General features: G+C 34.0%; 3 protein-coding genes across 4 annotated transcripts; 2 read left to right on the top strand and 1 right to left on the bottom strand.

Annotated features, from left to right (window-relative positions):
* Window positions 1-824: 824 nt before the first annotated feature.
* On the top strand, window positions 825-8,520 carry LOC108215025 (uncharacterized). Its single transcript, XM_017387338.2, has 10 exons — window positions 825-1,134; window positions 1,520-1,672; window positions 2,466-2,681; window positions 2,792-2,974; window positions 3,413-3,634; window positions 3,927-4,043; window positions 4,127-4,270; window positions 4,491-4,592; window positions 5,115-5,183; window positions 7,905-8,520. Exons 1-10 carry the CDS (start codon window positions 940-942, stop codon window positions 8,160-8,162), a joined length of 1,659 nt encoding a protein of 552 aa, XP_017242827.1. The 5' UTR covers window positions 825-939; the 3' UTR covers window positions 8,163-8,520.
* Window positions 8,521-10,353: 1,833 nt separating this feature from the next.
* On the top strand, window positions 10,354-13,904 carry LOC108215044 (uncharacterized protein At2g39920). The gene is made up of 5 exons (XM_017387369.2): window positions 10,354-10,563; window positions 10,655-10,809; window positions 11,254-11,701; window positions 12,175-12,375; window positions 13,334-13,904. The coding sequence occupies exons 2-5, from the start codon at window positions 10,755-10,757 to the stop codon at window positions 13,569-13,571; spliced, it is 942 nt and encodes a 313-aa protein (XP_017242858.1). The 5' UTR covers window positions 10,354-10,563; window positions 10,655-10,754; the 3' UTR covers window positions 13,572-13,904.
* Window positions 13,905-14,135: 231 nt separating this feature from the next.
* On the bottom strand, window positions 14,136-23,678 carry LOC108215043 (uncharacterized). 2 transcript variants are annotated; one of them, XM_017387368.2, is made up of 5 exons: window positions 18,588-23,678; window positions 17,259-17,402; window positions 15,555-15,990; window positions 15,227-15,346; window positions 14,136-15,118 (listed from the first exon to the last, which is right to left on the bottom strand). In XM_017387368.2, the coding sequence occupies exons 1-5, from the start codon at window positions 19,113-19,115 to the stop codon at window positions 14,385-14,387; spliced, it is 1,962 nt and encodes a 653-aa protein (XP_017242857.1). In that variant the 5' UTR covers window positions 19,116-23,678; the 3' UTR covers window positions 14,136-14,384. The 2 variants fall into 2 exon arrangements, with proteins under 2 accessions (XP_017242857.1, XP_017242856.1); XM_017387367.2 differs by having other exon boundaries at window positions 15,227-15,394; window positions 18,588-23,677.
* Window positions 23,679-23,764: the final 86 nt, after the last annotated feature.

Here is a 23,764-nt window from a genome sequence, read left to right as displayed (position 1 = left end):
TAATGAATTAATAATAATTCATAAATTTTACAGGATTGTATCGTATTTTAATTTTATGGATTCTTGATATATCGCAAAATTGATGTAGAGTATTTAAGTAGAATACTTCAAAAATCATATGAATTATGGTGGTAATATAAAAAACCATAAATATATCAAACAATTTCACAAAATCCATCATTTCATGAAGTCCAAAAAATCAATGAATATCATCATATCTAAATAATCCCAATGAATACCATCGAATTTTTTAAAATATAATTTAAAATCTTGATTGAATATCATCAGATTTTATAAGTTAATTTAAAATTCTAATTAATGAGGGTGTATTTAATTGAAAATTTAATGAATTGTTTTTTAGTTAATGAATTTCAATAGATAATATTTGATTTTGATTTTGTACGGATTATTAATAAAAAGGTTGATATAGATTTTTTTGTATTTAAACACAATACTTTAAAATTTCATACATTTTGATGTAATTTCAAAAAATTTCAAATACACTTAACGATCTTCACAAAATCCTTTATTTTATGAACAAAAAATCCTATATGTATCTGAATACTATCATATTTAATAAATTTTAAAGAATCCCAATTGAATATTATTATCAAACATAATTTAATTCTCAATTGAATATCCGAGGAAAGAATCTTTTCAAATTAAATACCTTCATATTTCTTCCCGACAAAAAAAAGGTACCTTCATATTTCTTGAATTATTTTTTTTAAAATCTTAATGGAATAAAACTCTAAATATACCAAAATCATGAAGAAGAATCCGTTGAAATTCAATAACCTAAACCTCCGAAAATGACCGAGCAAAAACGCTCAAAATGTACTAAAAGGAACATAAAAAACCAAGTGGTGTTGTATGAGAAGGTAAAGTGGGCAAATATCAGAACAGAACATAGCTTAAGCTTAGGGTTTTGTAAAAAGCATGGAGTTGAGTGCTTCTGCTAGTAGACTTTCAAATGCTGCTGCTTCTGCTTCTGCTAATCCTGTAAGAATCTCCTCTCAACAATCCCGAGGCATTCATTCCTCTCCTTCACTTGTTCGCTTCTTCTCCACTCTCCCTTGTCGTCCCTTCTCTTTCAAAGCCTCCGCTAAAGACACTAACGGAGCTTTGTACAAGGTGTGTATCTCTTCTTGTATCTATTTATCTATATATATATATATATATATGTATATACAAACTGATATAACCTTAAAATTACAATCCAGTTGTTTGTGTTTGTGTTCTTAGGCTATTGCTGTTTGTGTTTTATGTGCTTGTTTTTTTAGTAATTTAAGTTGAAGGTGAATTTTAGGCGAGATGAGGGAAAGAAATTGATTACGATTATTATGATTTTGTTGGGGGAATTACTATTGAAATGGAGTGATTCGATTGTAGCTTATAGCTTATTGTTTATTGGGCATTTACAGTTTGTAGTTCCTTGTGTTAGTATATGATATACAGTAGGGGTGATGGATATTTGTTATAGGTTTTTGAATGAGAATTTGTGGTGTTTATGCTACAGGCTAAAGCGATGTCAGCTGAATACTCTCCTGAAATGGAGCTCACAGGTTTAACGGCTCTCTGTCCATTGGATGGTCGGTATTGGAGCAAAGTCAAGGACCTGTCTCCTTTTTTGAGTGAATATGGCCTAATACACTTCAGGGTTCTGGTTGAGGTACTGTTTTTACAACTACCTTATGTGGTTTAACTTTTAAGGATATTATGTGAACCTGACATTGCGTCTTGCTGATTAATGCCTATTGAAACATAAGAGTGAAAGTAAGATGTCATATTGACTTGCACAGCACTTTCATATTAAATTATTATGAAGAACCGCTGTGTTCTGTTTATACATTTCATGAAGCTGATTAGATCAATGGCAAATTATTGAGGCAAAAACAGGGAATATGATTTTAATTACATCTAAACTTTATCCCAATTCTTTTAGTACATGTTCTTCTTATCGGTGCCCCCCCCCTTTCTCTCTCTGTAAAATAACAATCAGTGAGCTAAGATCTGATAGATGGCATTTTCTTTAGCAAAACATGCCTTCAAAATTATGGCTGCACTTTGTTTGCATCTTTGTAGAATATTTTAAACTTTGGCTTCCCAGTGGTGCCTCCAGGAGACCTTTATTTTAATTTTTCTGTACTAGAAGTCCTTTTGTTGTCTGTTTGTCACCTTCACAATCTAAGAAGCTTTTCCTTAGTAACCAAAAGCAAACAAACATTGAAAGAAGTCTGATATGTTATGAAAGGTTGCATGATTTTTGGGAGGAAATAATGTTTGCATATGGAGACCTTCTGCAGACCCATTATAATTTCCATGCACTTCACTATATGCTCCAGCCTTAAAATATCACTGTTCAGAATCCACTGCTCCTCCATTCTTTTCAGAGAGAAGGGTAGATGTTCTTGTTCTTGGACTTTTGTTCTAATACGTCTGCTTATCTATTTTGCTTGTAACAGATACAATGGTTGTTAAAGCTTTCACAAATTCCTGAAGTGACAGAGGTACCGAGCTTTACGAAAGATGCTCAGTCATATCTGGAAAGTTTGGTTGATGGTTTTAGCATAAGTGATGCTTTAGAGGTCAAAAAAATTGAGAAAGTAACGAACCATGATGTGAAAGCAGTGGAGTATTTCTTGAAAGAAAAATGTCAATCTAATCCTGAAATAGCTAAGGTCTGGATCAAGCACTTTAAGTTATCAGCAGATTGGGAAAATGTGCATTCTATATGGTTTATTTGACTTTGTTTTCTTGATGACTTTCCTATCTGAAACCATTTTTTCAGGTGCTTGAATTTTTCCATTTTTCATGCACGTCTGAGGACATTAATAATCTGGCCCATGGTCTGATGCTGAACAAAGCTGTTAACCTTGTCATACTTCCTGCCATGGATGAGTTGATAAAATCAATACGTGACATGGCTGAAGCAAATGCTCATGTTCCTATGCTTTCTCGTACCCATGGTCAGGTAATAGAGATTTCTTAATAAGTTTAAGACATTCTATCTTACTGATGGGGCACATCTTTATGGGTTTTAATATTTCCATTCTCAAAGAATGTGGAATAAAACAAGAAACAATTATAACTTAGCAAGCCACTTTAGATTGCCAACTATTGTTTGTGGTGTATTCTCTTTTTAAAATTTATGTGGACATTGTTACTGAAAGATTGATATTAACAATGCGCTGACGAAGCTGTCTTAGTTGTGATGCGTATACCTTTTGATGCCTGGTACTTGGAAGATGTTATGAACAATGCACTCTTAACAGTTAGGATAAATGATTCCTCGGTGAAGTGACAATAAATGCCTGATTATGAGATAGTAGTAATTACACTATGATGATCCAGAGAAACGTGTGACCAGATACTTATGAATAAATTACTCACTGTATGTAATATCCTGCAGCCAGCTTCACCTACAACACTGGGGAAGGAAATGATCATTTTTGCAGAGAGGTTAAGCAGAGAAAGGGAGGATGTATCTAAAGTCGAGATCTTTGGGAAGTTTGCTGGTGCAGTTGGCAACTACAATGCACATCTTGTTGCATATCCTAATGTTGACTGGCCTCATATTGCCGAGGAATTTGTAACATTTTTGGGCCTGAGCTTTAATGCCTATGTAACACAGGTCTGCCTATCTGCAATGTTGTATAGACTTTTAATTTTGTTAATTTTGTACCTGTACATATTGTTTAGCTTATTTACCTGACAAGATAGAGAATAATTTAGCTTCCATTACTTTTGCCAGACAAACCTTAAGCATAGCCACCTTAGGCAATTGCATGTATTAAGTAAATTTTCAGAGAATGTGCAATGACTGCACATTTAAGGTTGTTTTTTGTCCATTGCATAGTGTGGTGCATAGACTACATGCACAGCTTTTCTTGTATCTAGTTCTCACAAGTACATTTTTTCTGCAGATTGAACCTCATGACTATATGGCCAAACTTTTTGATACAATTGTCCGCTTTAACAACATATTGGTTGATTTTGATAGAGATATATGGGGTTACATTTCATTAGGTTATTTCAAGCAGGTGAGCATGTCATAACTTTGCTCTTCGAAGTGCTTGAATTATTATGATAATTAGTAACAAAAATAGTGCTGGACGTTGAGCAGATAACAAAGGCTGGTGAGGTTGGGTCCTCAACAATGCCTCACAAGGTGAACCCAATTGACTTTGAAAATAGTGAAGGCAATCTCGGTATTGCCAATGCATATCTATCCCATTTCAGCAGTAAGTTGCCTATCTCCCGGTGGCAGGTATGCGTTTACTTTCTATGTATCTTTAAACTCAAAAGCCACATAAATAGTTTATGGAAAATGAAAATAGAAGTTAGTAGAAATTAAGGAAAATTAGTCCTATTTGTGTTAACAAGCCTCTAAGGACATGTTCAACTCTGCAAATATCTTCACCATTTGTAGCTTGTGACATTATTTTACAATCCTTGCTAAGAGTTTTCTTTCTACTCTGTCTTTACAGCGGGATTTAACTGATTCTACTGTCCTTCGTAACATGGGTGTGGCATTAGGGCATGCACTTCTTGCATACAGAAGTGCATTACAGGGAATATCTAAGCTTCAGGTAGATGAAATGTTTTTATATTTAAGTGGTCCTCAATGTATACCTAAATCCTGTTTCTGTTTACAATGTAAATGTACCGTAATGAGTATATAAGCAAGTCACCTTGAAGGTTTCTCTTTTGTGAATTACAACTACGAGTCACTTGATATATGTTTGCTAGTGATGACTGTAAATTGATTTGCCTATCTGGAAACTGTTGCTTTCGGAGCATCTTTTGCAACTGTAGTCTAAAATTGATTTTTGAATAGTATGTCTTACTTGTAATACCTGATGATTCAGCATCCACCAGCCTTGATCTATGACTCATTTAACTTATTTTTGAGGACCCGTTCCAGATAATCGACTCTTAGATATGGGTGTGACTGTATGGGTGCTAAACAGACAGTAGATACTTAATGTATAAAATTGGCCAATTGGGTACATGTGGCCTTTTTTCATTACTTTAGAACCACACAATTGACAGGATAAATATTTCTCCCACCATCGTTGCTCTTTGTTTATTTTTTTATTTTATTGTGATAGGTTAATGAAGCCGCTTTATCCAAAGACCTGAATCAAGCATGGGAGGTGCTTGCAGAACCAATACAAACCGTAAGTGATTCTCCTGGTATATATGTTAGTTGTTTACTATATTTTATATATTTTTCAATCGTAGTCTTGTTTGTGATTTTTTGTGAGTAGGAGAGCTTAGTTGATGTCAAATAAAGAGTGGCTGATATCATGTGCAAGTGGTATACACAAATAAGCATCATGGCCACTAAACCACTAGTCTGCCACTCTCAATAAGTGTATACATTAACACGAGCATAACAAATTCCCACAGCCCCTAAATACACTACTCCCCAAAAGCTTAGGTTAATAGGAACATAAAAAAAAAGAAAAAGAAATTCCCACAACATTAATTTAAGAAGATTTATACATCACTCTTGTAAGCTCATGCATCACTCAGTTCTGCATTCATTGTATGGGGATCTTATTATCGTATATCATGTTAAAAATAACTTTATAAACTGAGTAAGGTTTAGTACAAGGATATGAATTCGTTGTACTAGTGCTACTAAAGATAAGTATACTAGTGTAAAAATAATGTGCCTGATCAGGTTAAGAAATAATACTTGCTTAACAAAATTATCTTCGAGTCTGCCTCTATTTTTTTTATCTCTTTACTTTCTAGAAAATAGGAGCATAGTTACTTTGACATGTGATTAGAGGTTATTTGTACTCCTCCATTTGTAATAATTTTATATAATTAGTTTACGTATTTCTATTTTTCCAAATCAAGGACTCAAGGTTATCCTTTCATCCCTAACAAGAAGGAAAAAAAAAAGAAAAAAAGAAGAGGCTGTAGGTGGCATTGTACATTCCCTAAATCTAGAATTGTTCTTTCCGAAAGCCCAAAGACAGTATTTTACCACAGTGCCTCTATTTCAGTTTTGCAAACATGGTTACATCTGCTTATAGCTATGGTCGGCTGGTTTGTGAGCAAGTGCCTTGCATTTAGGGAGCCTAAATTATTTTCGTTAAAGAAAAATCTGATGGTGTAAATTTATTGCTTGAAAATACTGTATGTATAGTTTACAGTATGTGGATTCACCCCATGAATTTGTATTACATATACTAGTGAGTACCCGTTCGCATGGGTCGAGATAGAATTTTTCAGTAGAGTACAATTCATATTTTGATTATTGTTAATACTAATCAATCGTAGTATTAAACATGGTTACATAATTGCAAACGAAAAATTGATAAATAAGTACTTGAACAATGCACGCAATTGTAAGTCATCATACTTGTATATCTATATATTTTTATATTATATATGTAGTTGAATATTTTCTTGGGAATTATTTATCCCTACGTCCTGTTTTTCTCGTGCATCAATGTAATTAGGATTAAAAATGGGGCGGGTTTGGGTGAGGACTTCATTTCCCAGCCCCGCCACATATATATTTTCTCCGTCCAGTCCCCGCCCCATTCCCCGTGGGGATATATTTTCCCCGCCCTAATTGGGGATTTTAAATATTTCCGCCCCAACTGCTTTGTCCCGCTCCTATATATAACTTTAGATAGTTGCTTAAAAGGATAGTAATTTTTTTTCGTGAGATCTTAATAAAAATATAGAATACATGTATACTAGAAATACATACACGTCATTTAGCCAAAAACTAAATAAATACATGTATGTCAAATTAGGATAACAATATAACTATACATAATACTTCTAATATTAGAATTAATAAACATATTATAATAAATAATGGTGTGTGTGTATATACACGCGGGGCAAGGCGGGGAATCCCCGCGGGGATTAGACATATACCATACTTGCCCCCAGATTTTGGCGGGGCGGAGAATTACTCCCCATCACTACCCCATTCCCCGTATTAACGTGGCGGGTCTGCCCCATTCGGGGCGGGTTCCCCATTTCCCTCACCCCATTTTGAACCCTAAATGTAATCCACCTTTTATTCTTATCATAATAAATTGGCTATATAAGCTATATGTTATCAATAATGTGTATTATTTTCAAAAAAAATGATATTTAAAATTTATCATATTAACTTGTTATTAACATTTTTTTTGGGAGCAAAGAAATAAGGAAAAATGAGGACAATATAAACAAGATGGAGGGAGTAGTATATCACAAAAAGTAATTTGGTATGGGTAAATAATTAATTAAAAGATAATTTAAAATAAAAAAATAATAGATGGGTGACGAGGAACAGAAGTAAAGGAGAATTATAATGTATGTTATTATTTAATCGAGAATATATAGCAGTAAGTATGTTTCATATGTGAGGTGAGGAGTTTATTACATATGTAGGTTATTTAAAATAAGCCCATTTGTTCTGGTCCTTGGTCCATTTGGTTATGTAGAAAATACCCTTGGAAGGGGGTTTTCAGTTTTAATTAAGAGTATAATTTATTTATTTTTTGCATAAATGTGACTTCTATGAGATGAGATTGTATAGCCTAAAGGGTTCTATTATATTGGGTATTAGAGTTAAAGCTACCGAGTTCTTTTATGTGAGTGATAGTTAGAAACGTTATTTAAGAAAAATCTTCTCGTTAAATTGTGGGTCTCATTAGTGGAACAAGTGCTGCTCGTACGCATTTCCATACACTGTCCATACATTGTGTAAAATAATTTAGATAACTAGAGAGTCAAGTATTTTTATAGTTACTGCTTTATGGTCTCTACTTATGGCTATATTATTTGATTTATTTGTTAAGGGAAGGTCCTGTAATACCTGTTATTTCATTTGATTAAAATGTTATTATCTGATAAATATTTTTATGTATTATACGTAGGTGATGCGGAGATATGGAGTTCCAGAGCCTTATGAGAAGCTAAAAGCGCTAACCAGAGGAAGAGGAATTACCCGGGAAAGCATACTGGAGTTCATTGAAGGGCTGGATATACCAAAAGACGCAAAAGCTAATCTCTTAAACTTAACACCACATACCTATATCGGAGTCGCTGCAGAATTAGCAAGGAATGTAAATGGAACAACAGATTCGATTAATGGGGCCAGAGTAGTAGATTATGAGAGCAAAAGAGTTGGGTGAGATGTTATAGCAAAAGTGTTGCTTGAGATGTTTGTTTTAATCACCAACGCAAAAAAGGGAGCTACATTAAATACTTGACGAGTCTTCAAATTTGTTCGGTTATAATGTTTGAACCACCCTACTACAGGACAATCATTGTGATGTAAGAGTAATGAGCAGCTGCAAGGCGTATTGCACGGGGGGTAAAAAACAATACAGGGCTTACATGCCAAAGAAGTTTCCTTTGTTGTCATATTTGATAAAAGAATCCAACGCATTGTAATTGAGAAATTCAAGTTATAATTGTTGCAAGCAATTTTTGCCTTGGTATAGATAGGAAATTATGATTTTCCCAATGTTATGAAGTCATTTATTTGTATATTTGATGCTTATGCTACAGGTTTGTATCCTCTCTTTTTCTTGTGGAGAAACCTTTACAACCCAAGTTTGATGGTTGTCCAGTCTTTGTTCTTTCTTTTGCCAACCTGTGGCACTGGCATATCGGAGTCGCTACTCTGTGGAAGGGGTCATATAACCAATTGGTATGCATTTTAATTTTAAGTAAAGATGCATGAAAGCAATTCTATGTATCAACATGTGTGTGCGACATTTGGTAGTTGAGATGATTAGTTTTGATTTGTAGATCACTTTTCGATAATGACGTTTCTAATATTTCAAAATTATACAGAAATATAGTTGCGAAATTTATGGTAGACTACCTTTATTTTGCAGCTCCCGTGTATGAAAAAGATCATCACACTCTTTATAACAGAGACGTTTCTATCGTGATTATTGTACGACAATTTGGCCCTATGTCAACCCGAAGCTTCTTGCTGTTTTCATTTTCTGTCGTATCTTCCCTTTAATTTCCAAAATTTGTAAATCAAGCTAGAAATATTAGGTATGTTATGTTGGTCATGGGTCCGGTGCAACAAATTTTTCTAAATGCAAACTCCATTAACATTGAAAATGCGAATTCCATGAAATGAATGGGGCCTAATTTTTTTTATTGTGCATTAATCAATATACTATATTCACGAAAGAATTCAATATTAATTTTTTTGGTAATATACAGCTAGAAGATTGAATACAGTCGTGATCGAAAAATTATATGATCAATTAAATTAAATCCAGTACAAAGAAAAGTACAAAACAAATGGATGACATCCAGCAGAAAAGAAGTGTTGGAGCTTAACTTTTTTTGATATAAATAACACATACAAAAGTTTCTTTCGAAAAAAATAACACATACAAAAGTATTATAATATCATCTAACTAAAATTTGTTCGAAACTAGAACTTTTCGCGTTCAAACTGTTTTTTTTCCGCCACATAAATGATACTATCGTATAAATTGAACAAGGTGATAAACCAACACAGTAACACATATGGCACATGTGAGTAGGACCAGATGACTCATTCTTTCAATCAACTGATAATAATACATACTGGTACTCCCTCCGTCCCGGTAGATTGTATACATTTGGTTTGGACACGGAGACCAAGAAAAAGTATAAAAAGTGAGTAAAGTGAGATGAAAAGTGAGTAAAGTGGTGGGACCCATTTATATTTAATGATAGATTTGAGATAGTGGAGGAAAATAGTGGGTGTAATAGTGTTTATATTATTATAGAATGGAGATAGTGGAAGAAAGAAGTGGGTGTAATAGTGTTTTATATTATTAAAAGTTACTATATTTAGAATGTATAGAAATGATGGGACGTCCCAAAAAGGAAACTGTATAGAATTGATTGGGACGGAGGGAGTACATGTTTGCCCAATTACGTGTACTCCCTCCGTCCCAATGAATTATATACATTGGGATTGGACACGGAGACCAAGAAAAAGTGTAAGAAATGAGTAAAGTTAGATATAAAGTGTGTAAAGTGGTGGGACCCACATATTTTTTAATAATAGATTTGAGGTAGTGGAGGAAAGTAGTGGGTGTAATAGTGTTTTTATTATTATAGAATGGAGATAGTGAGAGAATGTAGTGGGTGGAGTAGTGTTTTATATTATAAAAAGTTGCTATTTTGGGAATGTATAGAAATGATGGGACATCCCAAAAAGGAACGTGTATAGAATTGATTGGGACGGAGGGAGTATCATTTTGAGTCAATTGCGTCTCATGTTTGATTAGTTACAATAAGATTGTGTGTGGGATTGTCATAACTCTGTTTTGTTTTTTGTGGTCTGATTCTGACATTTCTATTTGTATGTTAGATTCCTACTATTACTACATTAATAAACTATTAAAATCAAGATTACATTTCTTTTATATAGTAAATTGCATGCTTATCAATTGGGATAAACTTCAGGTGTTTAGAATTTTCTGCACTACGACACGAGTTAAATTTTGATTCTACAATTACACATGATATATAAAATGCTTGCAAGTCTGTATCATGGTGATGAAGCTTTAGGTAATTTTATAACCTTTTGACTCACTGCCAATAAATTTATGACAGTCAACAATTTAAGAAATGTGATAAAGTTGATTCTTCCTGTTTGTAGGTGGCATTATATCATTCACAAATTACTTGGGGGGATCTTCTTGAGGGTTTCCCAGGACTCTAATTTCTGTTTTGAAGGATTCGAATCGAATGTCCAGCCGATGGAGAGGGAGTTCTCTGCTCAAAGCTTTTCGAGTAGTGCAGATTCTGATACAGGTACTTCTTGTTTGTTTCCTTTGAAATAAGTGAATTATATCTTTGTAATTTTGTACCGTTACAGTGATAACATAATGGTGAATTGAGTTAATAGCTGAACTGTTAAAGAGCTGAAATTGATCTGTTGTTTGCCTAATTGGAGTTTGTATGTCGTTTTATTGAATTTCTTTTGAGTTAAGTTCACTTGTGTAGCACAGGTGATTTATGTTAAAGGGGTTTTGTAAAAGATGTGAATTTTAGGTCCTGTGTGCCTTTAGAAGCATGAATTATGTGGAGAGAAACCACGACCTATGTTATCCGGACTCTTCAGTTTGCCTAGTCCAACACTCGGACATGTATCCATGTTAGACACTTTTAGCCGAGTGGGGGGAACATAGACCATAACGGTGTGGCCCTTTCTTTAAACTATATATGACCGGACTTTCTTTGTTGGATTTGGTGCAGAGATCAGAAGTGATTATGAAGTTGAATCAGGAATTTATATGACATCTTGTGCTGCAACAATCTTAGTAGCTGCGCTTATATCACTTGGGGCTCTAATGATGACAGTGCTGATATCTTTAACTGTAATGTTACAGTCATGTCAAACTAAGAGTTCAGGAGCTCTTGAGATGTGGAATTCTGTAGATTATTATCGTGATTGCAAGATTTATGCTCTAAATGCAGAACTCAACAGCTTGGATGCACGATCTATTCCTTCATTTTGCAAGGATATTGCAATTAAGTACATCAAACAAGGTGAATACACGAGAGACCTAGAGACAACTGCTTTGCTGGTAGAGAATTACTTGAACGATATCAGACCACTAGCAGATGTTCTTGATGCTGTGTTAATGGACATAGATGACTTTGTTCCATTACATTCTCATTATTTCAGTCCTTCACTGCCCGGGTAATTTGCTTCTGCCCATCACTACAGTTAAGCTCTCAAGTCTTTCCAAAGTTTGTACTCTGTACTCATCTCTCGGGTTATTTAACATATCATAGATATGTTAAAAGTCTTCATTTAGTTAGAAGCCCCATGACCCAGGTTATCGTTTAACTTCATACACCGTCTTGAATAACACCCGTCTGGAAGAATCAAGAATGTAGAAGTTGTACAAGTATAATACCTTGCTACTTACTAGTGCTTAGTTGTTTTAGGTACAAGTGCATATATCTTAAGAAACGATGACTACTTACTAGTGCTTAGTTGTTATCTTTACGTGTATATAATATTCATCTGGAACGCTGAATGTGTATGCATCTTACAAAACAAAAAAAAAAAATGTGGTTGCTTAGACTTTTATTTTAATTGTGTGTCAGACTCAGACAGCCAGAATCTGTTTGGAACTAATGAAAAATGGAATTAATTTTATGCAACAGATTCGCGGGATATATCTACAATGATTATGTTGAAGAGGCAAAACGACAGAAAAAACTTATATTTCTGCAACTTTATATGAAACTTCAAGGCGGTGGCTGGCCATTGGTTCTGTTCTCTAGGAAGCCAGAAAAACTGCGGAGCACCGCCTTTGAGCATCTCATTTCAGCAGGATGTGGTAACTGGTCTTCACTAGTAATGAGGTACCCTTTCTTCTTTCTTGTGCTGATTGTGTAATGGACAAGATAAAAAGTTTTATTTGAGTTCTCGATCACGCTAGTCATGCAAATTATTATACTATGTCAAGGCCTGCTCTTTTTTATCCAGTCCTGTTGCCGTACCTCTAATTTCCCAAGAGATGTTTTTTACTTTGCTACACATAAAAGGATCCATGGATGCCCTTTCCGGACTGTGTTATATGTCGTGAGCTCACATGTTTCATAGATATGCTTGTAATATTCCCATAACCAGGTGGAGATCCTTGTATATATTCCTCCTTACCCAAATAAGATTATTTTCCATTTTAGGAGACGACTGCTGAAGTAAAAAAACTTCAGCATTCCTGCCTACCAGGCAGTAAGAACCCTTTGGATGTGAAGCTATTTTCTCTCTATTCCATTGCAATGTCATTAGGTTGGCCACCCTTTATGCACTGATCATCCTAAATTGATTCTCAATATTAAACATGAAAACATGATTTGAAATCCACCATATAACAATGTTCTGAAACATGATTTGAAATCCACCATATACTAATGTTGTGTTTGGTTGGGGTGAATGAAAGTGGAGGGAATAGAATGAAATTTGAACTATAATTTAGTTGAAGGTTTAGTAATTTCATTCATTGCACCATTCCATTCCTATCATCCTTGACCAGAAGTAAAATATGATCTTGAAGTTGTAGAGGATGAAGAATTGGAATATCCAACTGAGTAGTAAAAGATTTAAACCCTGCAAGTTTTGTGGAACGTAAATATATGTCATACCAAAAGTTATGCTATGGAACTTTGTCATGTGATCACTGTGTGTTATACATCTCAAATGTAGAAGTTACGATCCTTTATACATTTTTCTTTAGAAGCTTATTTGAACAACTTCTGAATACACTGTTTTCTGTTATGTAAATTCGCCTAGCTAGTCTAATGACTCTGATTGATGCAGATCAGAGGAAGAAATGCCAATGCATATCCAAGATTATATCTTCAGGCGAAGGAATCTATTGCAACAACAAGGCTTCCATATCAGGGCAGTAATTAGCAGCAACATGGATGCTCTGACCAGCCCTGTTTCAGGATCACGCATTTTTAAGATTCCAAATCCTATATATTTCAACATAGAACACTATGCAGGAAAACATAGTAAATCCTTCAATTGGGAAGGATACTATTATAGCAAATGATATTTCTGGGGTTTAAACACAGTACAACATCAGGGTGGGAGGGATACTGCATGGAATGATTCATGTGTACAAAGGCTAAGCTGGAGGTCTTGCCCGCTGCTAAGGACTCGATGTTAAATTGAAAGACTCATAGGAGCTTTGCAGGTCTACCTAAGTTCAGCGGCGTTGGAGCTTTGCACACCTACCTAAATCACACTGATGGTGAATGCCTATTCATATACTTGTAGCATTTAGCAAAGCAATTGTGCTGATTACAGTTCCTGCTCACTCTAAACCTCATACCCTGTAATTAGTAAAAATAAATAAACCTCATACCCTGTCGATTATTTTTTCTGTGTGGTGTTTCATATCTTTGTCATGAATAGATGTAGTATATAATCCATAACGGAGGTATATTTTGGTTTCTAGACTCCGTTTAGTTACTTGCTGGGTTTAAATACTTTGTTGCCTTACCATGGTTTGATCAGGATTACATGTAGTGCACGCACAATATCTCAAATATAATTGCATCATAAACTTTCTGTTTTGTACTAGTGTACAAACAGAAGGATTCCCCCATTAACAAGGACAGAAAGGCATCGAAACTATATTAGAAGGCCAACTATTACAACTCTATGACAGATCCATACAGTTTAGTTATTGAATACTAATTCCATGTTTCCCTCAAAATTCTACTAGTTATCAAAAAGCAGTTAGAGATATATTACATGATTAAGGGGGAGTTGAGTCGGGTAGTGGTGGAGTTAAAAGAGTTCAAACATAACTTACCTAAAGGATGCACTGGTATACCATCAAAACTATTTGGTTAAATAGTTATTTGTCAGGTGACGATCCCAAAAGTTCCAACCTCGCCTTCTTATATGCCACCTTTGCAGCATCGTATTCGTATTCTTCTTTTTTCTGCTGCAAAAGTTGCAAATTTTTTTCAGCAACCTGAAGAGGTTTCTCCAACTCTAGCAAATCCATAGATATCTGAGCACAACGGGCCTTGTGATGCTTGTTTTGAGCTTCTGAAGAAGACAACTTGCCCACAACTTGGAAAAGCATGGTCTTTTGGCGACAAGATTCTTCACCAAGAGAGTGAAAACGTTCTTTACAAGTCTCTATGCCTGCCTTAGCCACGCCATAATCACTAATAAGATCATCTCTTTTCATTCTTTTGCTATTGTAATGATCCTGAGAATCATTATATGATTCATCATTATGGATAATAGAACGTTCAGCTTTATTTAAATTAGATGCACTCCGAATAAATTTTTTGACTTGCTCATGAAATGGTTTTGATAGAACTTGAAGTTGATCTAGCGCAGTAAAGGTAATATTTGCCTCCCGCTCCATATAATCATGCGCGTGAAAATCTGATGACTTGAGTAATGAGACGAGCTTGTACTGAAGGTCTCTTGCTACTCTAGCAAACTGGTCTGATATTGCTTCAAACATAGGACTGCCTTCTAGAATTTGTCGAAGATTATGGCGATTCGGAGACTGACAATCAACTATTTCCACAATACGGGGGACAGATATGGGATCAAAGGAAGGGAACACACCTGCAAAAGAAGAGAATATTAAGAACAGAACACTACATGTGTGGACCTTAAAGAGTTGGCAACCAGATTTGATAAATTTAACATAGGTAATTATGAGCACCCACTTACAGCAATAGAAAGGCTTCGATTCAGTCAGTTGCAAACAAGGTTGGGGAGGATAAGCTAGCCTTCCCCACCAACCCTTAAAAAGTTCTATGTTTAAATTCGTTGCAGCGATTTTCAACCAATCTGCTCTCAGTGGCAATAAGTCAAACAAGCAAGAGGAAGTAGTGTGAACTACACAGATAAAACCAAGTCATGAACACAAGAACATAAAAAAATAATAGCAACACAACGACTTGCCTCATGCAGTAGAAACACAACAGAAATCAAATAGTATTAATGTCATAATAAGAACTGGCAAACGACAATAATACAGGACAGAGATAAAATACACCTGCCAAAGCATTCCTCCGAAACATACTCTTCCTGACATGAACATTTCCCGCAGTATTCCCACCTTCACTATAGGATTGAGGAACATTGCTGAACTCAACAGTGTTGGAGAAAGAACTGTCATATTTTGGAGCTCCATCTCGAAATCGTTTGTTGCACTTTCTCAGAGTTCTATGCGATGTATCTTCTTCGTGCTCTAACTCCACTTCCATCAGTTTCAACTTTTGATAAACTGATATTTCCCTCTGATTAGGATTATGTTCAGCAGTGTCCAGTACATACGACGATCTGGTCTCCTTCTGAACACTGTTTGCAGGGAAGGAATCAGTGAAATCCCCTATTGTAAGATTAGGTGGGGTGATTCTTTCATCCACATGTCTATCATTTATTAGTGATTCATCAGTAAGCAACTTGAAAAATGAACAAGCTCCCTGTCCCTGAAAATTTATCATCATCATTAATTTGTTAACTAGTAAAGTTATTGAGTATACAATTACAACCACCAATGTCGATAAAGTCAGATGGCTGTGAGGGTTAAATAAATAAGAAAATATGTGATGAGTTCAATTAATTCAAATAACAAAATAAAGGGAATTACATGCACGCTGGTTTGCATCATTTAAGAAAAATATGATGCGGATAATCTACTCCACAATGTTACCGTATTAATTGATGGGCTTCTACATCTACCTGGTTCTTTATGTCTCCGAAGGCGCTGACCAGGTGAGCCAGTTCGATTGCAGTGCAATTAATAGATCCATCCCGGCCCCATTGTAATATGCACTTAAGCAGTACAAAGCTTGTACTAGAGCTGTCTTAGAGTCCAATCAAGAAATAAAAATTTATCATAATACTTTTACTATTGCTCCTGCGAGGTCAAACTAAAATAAAACAAAATATCCTACATATTTCGGGTGTGTGATCTCACCTCAGGAGCCAAGCTGTCAGGCCATCTTCTAAATTTCAACTTGTGCAGTGTTTATCTCAAATTGTTCAAATTTACCAGGCTTTGAATGAAAAGATCATTATAATTATTAGTTACTAGAGTAAGGCGAGTACTCAATTGAGGAATATTTATAGGTCATAAACTAGATAGACATGGTGCTAAGGGCAAGTCCAACAGTGTCCTAATACAAGTTTTAAATATATGATAAATTATTATGTCCTCGTGATTTAGGACACTATACACATACATTTACTCCAACAATGTGCCTTATCTTGATGTCCTATTACTAAAATATTAATACATTTGAATACAATAACATGCAAGACAAGTGTGAAAAGAAGTAAAAAGGGGGAATGAATATTTTATAGATGAAAATAGTTTAGGAAAGGTCTTGTAGTGCCTTAAAATGAGGTACATGTTGTGTGTCCTAGTGTTTTAAGGCACCATTAGAACATTTTTAGATTGTATTTTTGCCTCAAATGTCTTAAATTCTAGTCTAGGACACCACTTTAGGACACTATTGGACTTGCTCTAACAAAACCAGTTTTTGTGCTAAATTATAGCAATAAGCACAACCATCGGACTTGCTCAAATAGTTGGCAAATCATATGTAGCTTAATAAAAAAAATGGATGGGAATCAAAAGTAGATAGCACAGACCATGCATGCTAAAACACAATTTTGAATTAATTTTACATGTTCAAGTACTAAATAAATGCAAGAAACATGAAGTGTTGGTGATAGAGCAAAAAAATACAACCTTTTTTATAGGACAGGCAAAATACTTGCCACGTGAATCAGTTAACTGACGGCAAAATCCCGCCCCACACCTGCATTTCGGGACACTTATTAGCTCATCCTTGTTCACCTCATCTTCCCATTTAAACATTCGGCAGTTTCTAAGCTGCAAGAACAAGCAAAATATCATTAAATGGAAAGATAAGTGAACTATGATATAAACATTTTTGTAATAATGTAAACACTTTCTATTTTAGGATTGGGTAAGATATCAAAGTAACATCGAAGTGGAGGTCATATATTATTTAGATCACAGGTCTTAACATTAACGACATTAACGGGTTATTGAATCACCAAAATCATAATTAACATCAAAGTTTTACACCACCAAGTAACAAACTATGATTTCTAGTAGTTCAAATAATATATTTTAAATTTTAAAATGTTTATTTATTATTTATTTTTAACTAAAAGAAATAAAATAACTATAAAATTTATAATAAATAGTAAATGAATTATTTATATAAATACATTATCAGAAATATTAGATTCATCATATTTTACTTGGTTGTAATAACATTAAAAAAATGTGTAAAACTCAATAAATATTATTTCACTTCCCGATCACATATTTAGATATGTCTCTTTGATTTTTATTATGACATTAGTGATTGTATGTGCATTATTCTCATTATATATTTATTAATTTATTATTAAATATTTTCTTTCATCATTAAAGGGGGTGTTCTAAGAATCCCCGATTTAACCGATTAATCCTTAACAATGTGACCGACTGATTCGATTCTTCAAATCCGATTAATTCTTATAAATTTTTCTTTATCGAAATATATATAATAATTTATTAAAAGTAAAATACTATAGTATTTTTAATTATGAACAATTGAAGAACTTTTGATATAGTAAATATATATTTGTTAATAAATAACTAATATACTAATAACTAAAGATTAAATAATATTTTAATATTAAAATACATCTGATTTTCATTCCGATTAATCCCCGTTTTTTTATTAATCCTGAATCGGTTACTCAATCGATTAGGTCCGATTCCCGATTTTTATAACACTGATTAAAGAATAATATAAATTAGAAATAATTATTTATCATAACATATAAGATTAGACAAATATATGACTTAAAGTTAAGGCTTAAGGACACAATCAACTTGTTTTGTCAAATGCCTAAATTATAACTTGGGACATCATATATAACTTGCTATTAGTTAAATATGTTTTAAATTACTAGGATAATTTTTATATTATATTTTTCATTTTTTTATATTCCATAACAAACAACAACCTTAGAAATTCATAGGAAGTAAATAACTAACCGAGCAAGTGTAGCATTTCCTAATAGTCGTATCCCGCCTTTTCCTAGTAGTGAGTGAACAACATAGACCGCAATGACAAATCAAGGACGGGGCAGAGTATTGCAAGCCGTCTTGTCCTATAATCACCGCAACCGATGAAGAAAACCTAGACTTGTTGCGCATCACGTTCCGGGGACACCCGATGGCGAAATGGCCTCGTTTTTTACATCTGAAACAAGCATCACTTCTGCCGCTTCTTTTTCTCCATGGATTCGAAACTCGCAAAGGGAACCATTTCTTAAATCTGGACGATTCTCTAGGATTTAAATCTTGTCGTCGTGGTCGAGGATGGGGATTCATTTGTGAAGCTTCCAAGTTGTTATTTTTGTTAGGATAATGATAAAGGTATTGATAATTCGTGTTGAAAAAAAGGGGCACCAAATAGGAGCAGTGAGCATAGAGAGGGAGTTGGAAAGGGTAGCATGGTGGAGAGCTGAATAAGATCGGCGCTGGAATATAGTTTGGATAGCTGATACTCCACATTATCATACTGTGTGTGATGTGTTGAAGTCTTGAAGAGGAGTGAGTGTAGTGAATCACAACCAGATAAAACCCTAATTGAGAATCCAAAATGGGGTAAATAAGTCATGGCCTAATCTACTGCTAGTAGACTTGTAGGCAAACCAGCTGGAGACGGGAGAGCAAGACTTCCATCAACAAGCATGCGGTTAGTAACGTCGTGAGCACGTAAGATAATAAAATAAAGGATTTGACGGCTTACATGTGTCGGTGATTTTTATACATGCTGGAGGTTTATTATTATTAAGAAAGGGTCGCCGATCAAAATAAGGTAAATGCATAAAATTTGATGGTTAGCTTGTACTCGTGGCACATCATATAAAAACTATAAATGTAATAAGGTATTCATTCCACGAAATTTTACACGTAATTTTTAAGGTGATTATGAAATATATTTTCACTTATTATTTTTAATTTTTTCTTCTAATTAAAGTTTATAATTTATATTTTTATTCATAAAAAGAATTTTTAAATAATAATAAATGAAAAATGACTCGGAAGGTGAAGATCGGAATCAAGATGTAAAAAGATAAATGAAAATGACATAGAAGGAGAAGACGATGTTTGGATAATAGCAGAGACTTGATCGGAATCAGGCACGTCGTCTATTCAAGAACAAGAAAGAAAAGAATGAGTTAGTTTTGTGTTTTAGATTTATATTTCAATTCAAATGTAGTTTTTGTTTTATTTTATTATAAATATAAATGCGATTTGTTCTGTTTTTTTTAGAAAGGAGTCGTCTCAACTTGTTTGTAAACTTTTTTAATTAATAAAATAAATAGATTTACCGTCCTCTTTTTTTGTTACATAATAAATTAATAAAAGTTGAATAGTATATGCTTTATTTATTACTCCCTCCGTCCCATTTAATTTTATACACTTTCTTTTTTCGGATGTCTTACTTTTTTTTTGTCACATTTTCGAATGTCCCATTTAATTCTATACATTTCAAAACTTTTTCAAAATAGTAAATTTTTATAATATAAAACCCACTCACCCACTACTTTTTCAAATTTATCAATTATATATTGATGGGTCCCATTACTTTACTCACTTTTATTTCTTTTTCTCATTACTTTATACACTTTTCTTACTCTCCGTGTACAATCTATATGTGTACATTTCTGAGGGACGGAAATCTGAAAGATCCGATCCGGAAAAAAACCTGGTTTGGCCCGACCCGATCTCAGGGTATAAAACAGGCCAAGTATTTTCAAAAAATCTGGATAAAATTCGGATTTTTAAAAAACCCGGGCTTTTTATAAGTAAACCAGGCCTGGTATTTTCGAGAAAGTCCGCCCGCCCCGGCCCGATTTTTAAAAAAGCCCGACCTGTTTTGAAAAAATTCGAATTTTTTTGCCCGGTCTGGATCCGGCCCGAACACATCTTTTGTGCATTTCTAATGGAGGGAGTACTAGTTTAATACTTCCTCGGTCCCGTTGGATTGTTAACATAATTTTTTGACACGTTTTTTAAGATTTTTTTAAAATATAGTTTCATGATGCTTTTTAAAAAAAATTCTGAATAAATGTTTAATGTTTAAACTTTATTAAAGAAAAAAATTATAAAATTATATTTTATAAGAGTCTCAAAATGTCACAATGCGTATAAAGATATATTTTATAAGAGTCTCAGTGCAAACAATGAAGGTGACGAACGGAGTACTTCGGAAAAGGAAAAAAACAAAATCAAATACGTGCCTAAACTGCACAGTGCACACATGTAAGGTCACGTGGGGACAAAACATGAAAGGCGGTAGTGCAGACTGCATGCAGTCTGTGTCTGTGGCAGGCAGCAGAGTCTGTGAGAGTACATGTACTCGTCGCGTGACAAGTTAAACGTCTCGCCCAGTCACCGCACCATACCATATATTAAAAAAATATTATATTTTATACGCGCCTTAAAATATGTTTTGAGCAATGCAAAAAAAAGTAAAAAAATAAGAGGGACAAAGGGAGTATATAACCTGTCCAACTCGCGAGTTGGACACGAGTTTAATATTTAAGAGCTCAGCTCAGCCTTATATGAGATAGGGGTGATCAACAAACCGCCCAAATCACATAAATCGACCATACCACACCACACCACAAAACGTGATTTTTAATTTTGGTGATCAACTCGTCTCCCTTGTCTTAGTACGCCCGTGTGGCCCCTCTAGTTATGACTTATTCACCCCTGTGAGATGTACATGTGACATGTCTAACTCGATAAATAGGTTATCAATGGAATGCCTAACGGAATAAATAAGACATTAATAAGTTAACAAATGACATGGCCCCTTAATTATCAAAATATAATATTTTTGACATTTTCTAAGTTTTAGGGATTCTATAAATTCCAGAGTTCCAATTTTTTTTTATTAGGAGTTATAGTTAATCATATTTTATTGATTATATATTTTATTAATCGTATAGTTCTGGATTTTAAAAATCAAGACAATCAGGCTCAAGACTATATGGATGGGCTATATATTTAAACTAGTGAAAAAAGCCGCGCTTCGCGGCGGCGTTATAAATTTTGATATGAATAGCAAATTATTTTGAGTCATCTTCCCGTTAAACATATCACTATTAAAAAAATATTATAATTAGTACAAAAATTTGTATAAGTGGACATCATGTCAAACACAATACTAATAATAAAATTAGTTCGAACTTCCATCCCGTCAAAGACAATATTAATCCATAATTATTATTTTTAAGATAAAATTAAATATTATAATTTAGATCAAAATTAGTTTGAGCCGCTCTCTTTTCAAACACAGTGCTAATAAAAAAACATTACAATTTAGATATTAGTTTAAGTCGCTATACTGTCAAACACAACACTAATAAAATTATTCTAATTATGATAAAATTAAAGATTATAACTGGATAAAAATTAATTTGAACCGTGGGACCGTTTTAACAAAAAAAAATATATTATAACATGGACAAAAAATTATTTTAGCCACTTTCCCATCAAACATAATACTAATAGAAAATTTATTATTATTTAGATAAAAATTAGTTTGGGCCGCCTCCCGTTCCCGTCAAACACAATACTAATCAAGAATCATTTACATTATTATAAAATCAATATATGATTCCTATTTTATATATCCTATTTTATTTTGTAATTATTTTGAACCGCCGTTTCAACAAAAAAAAATTATAACATAGATAAAAATTATATTAGCCACTTTCTCGTCAAACATAATACTAATTGGAAAATTATTATTATTTAGATAAAAATTAGTTTGGGCCGCCTCCCGTGCACGTCAAACACAATACTAATGAAGAATCATTTACATTATTATAAAATCAATATATGATTCTTATTTTATATATCCTATTTTTTTGTTAATTATTATTATTTTATGATTCCTAATCATTGGTTAAAACCTAATTTTTTAAATATAATTCTATTTCTTTTAGGATTACTAAATAAGAAAAAAATTGTATTATCTTTAGAATTCAATAAGAAATACTAAATAAAAAGAAAAAGAGTTGTATCATTTTTAGAATTCAATAAGAAAAGATTTGTATTACTTTTAGAATTCTTGAACCTTATTTTTGAATTATAATTATATTTTCTCTCCGAAATTTAAGAAAAATCAGAAGACTGAATCGAACAATTCTAGAGACGCCCGCATCCTCCTTTATATATATATATAGGGTCTTGCTCAAATGAGAATCACTCATATGGTGAGATATGAGATCTAATCTCAGCCACTCATTTAAATACATTATATTCATCTCCCTCTATTCATTTAATATTTAATTATTTCACCATTTTCAAATTCAACTACCTATCACCTTCAACCACTACTGACTACCACCACCATCTCCGGCGACCACCACCACCTCCGGCGACCACCAGAAAATCACCACCGGCAAACATAAAATCACCACCGAAAAATATAAAATCACCACCGGAAAACTAAAAATCACCGCCAGAAAATCAAAAATCAACACCAGAAAATTAAAATCCCCACACCACCACTATCGACAAACCACCACCACCACCCCCTAAATCCGAAAAACCGCCAACTACAAAACAAAATCACTGCTGGAAAAATAAAATCAGTGCTGAAAAAATGAAAATCACCACCAACATTAGAATCACTAAAATACAAATTACCATCAGATCATCAAACAACAAAAGTGAAATCACTAAAACTTAATCCACCACCACCATATACAAATCCTGTTTTACGTCAATGGAGTTTTTCAGATCTGATTTTTAATCGAGGAGATAGAAAGAAAACAAAACGAAAGAAGGAATGTATGTGTATACGTGTGTGTTCGCCGGAAAAGATGGAGGAGGGAGGCGGAAGAAGAGACTGCAGCGGCGCGAGAGAGATGAGGAGGCGGTGAGCCGCCGCCGTGGTGCTAGAAGTCGCGGGTGGGACGGAGTCGCGACGTACAGGAGGGTGAGAGAGAGAGAACAGATCCGCTGGGGAGGGGGGTGCTGTGCGTGATGGTAATGTTAGGTTGTGTTGGGTGAGTGGTGGGAGGTGAATGAAAGAAATGAATAATAAAATAAAGGTTTAAATGTGTGGTTGTGATTTAATTAGGGAATAAATATGTGTGGCTGAGATTAGATCTCACATCTCACATTAATTGGGGTTCTCCTTT

The sequence above is a fragment of the Daucus carota genome, chromosome 3, assembly GCF_001625215.2.
Source record: "Daucus carota subsp. sativus chromosome 3, DH1 v3.0, whole genome shotgun sequence".
Lineage (NCBI taxonomy): Eukaryota > Viridiplantae > Streptophyta > Magnoliopsida > Apiales > Apiaceae > Daucus > Daucus carota.
The sequence above is the reverse complement of the archived record's forward strand: the minus strand, read 5'-3'. Positions and strand labels throughout refer to the sequence as shown.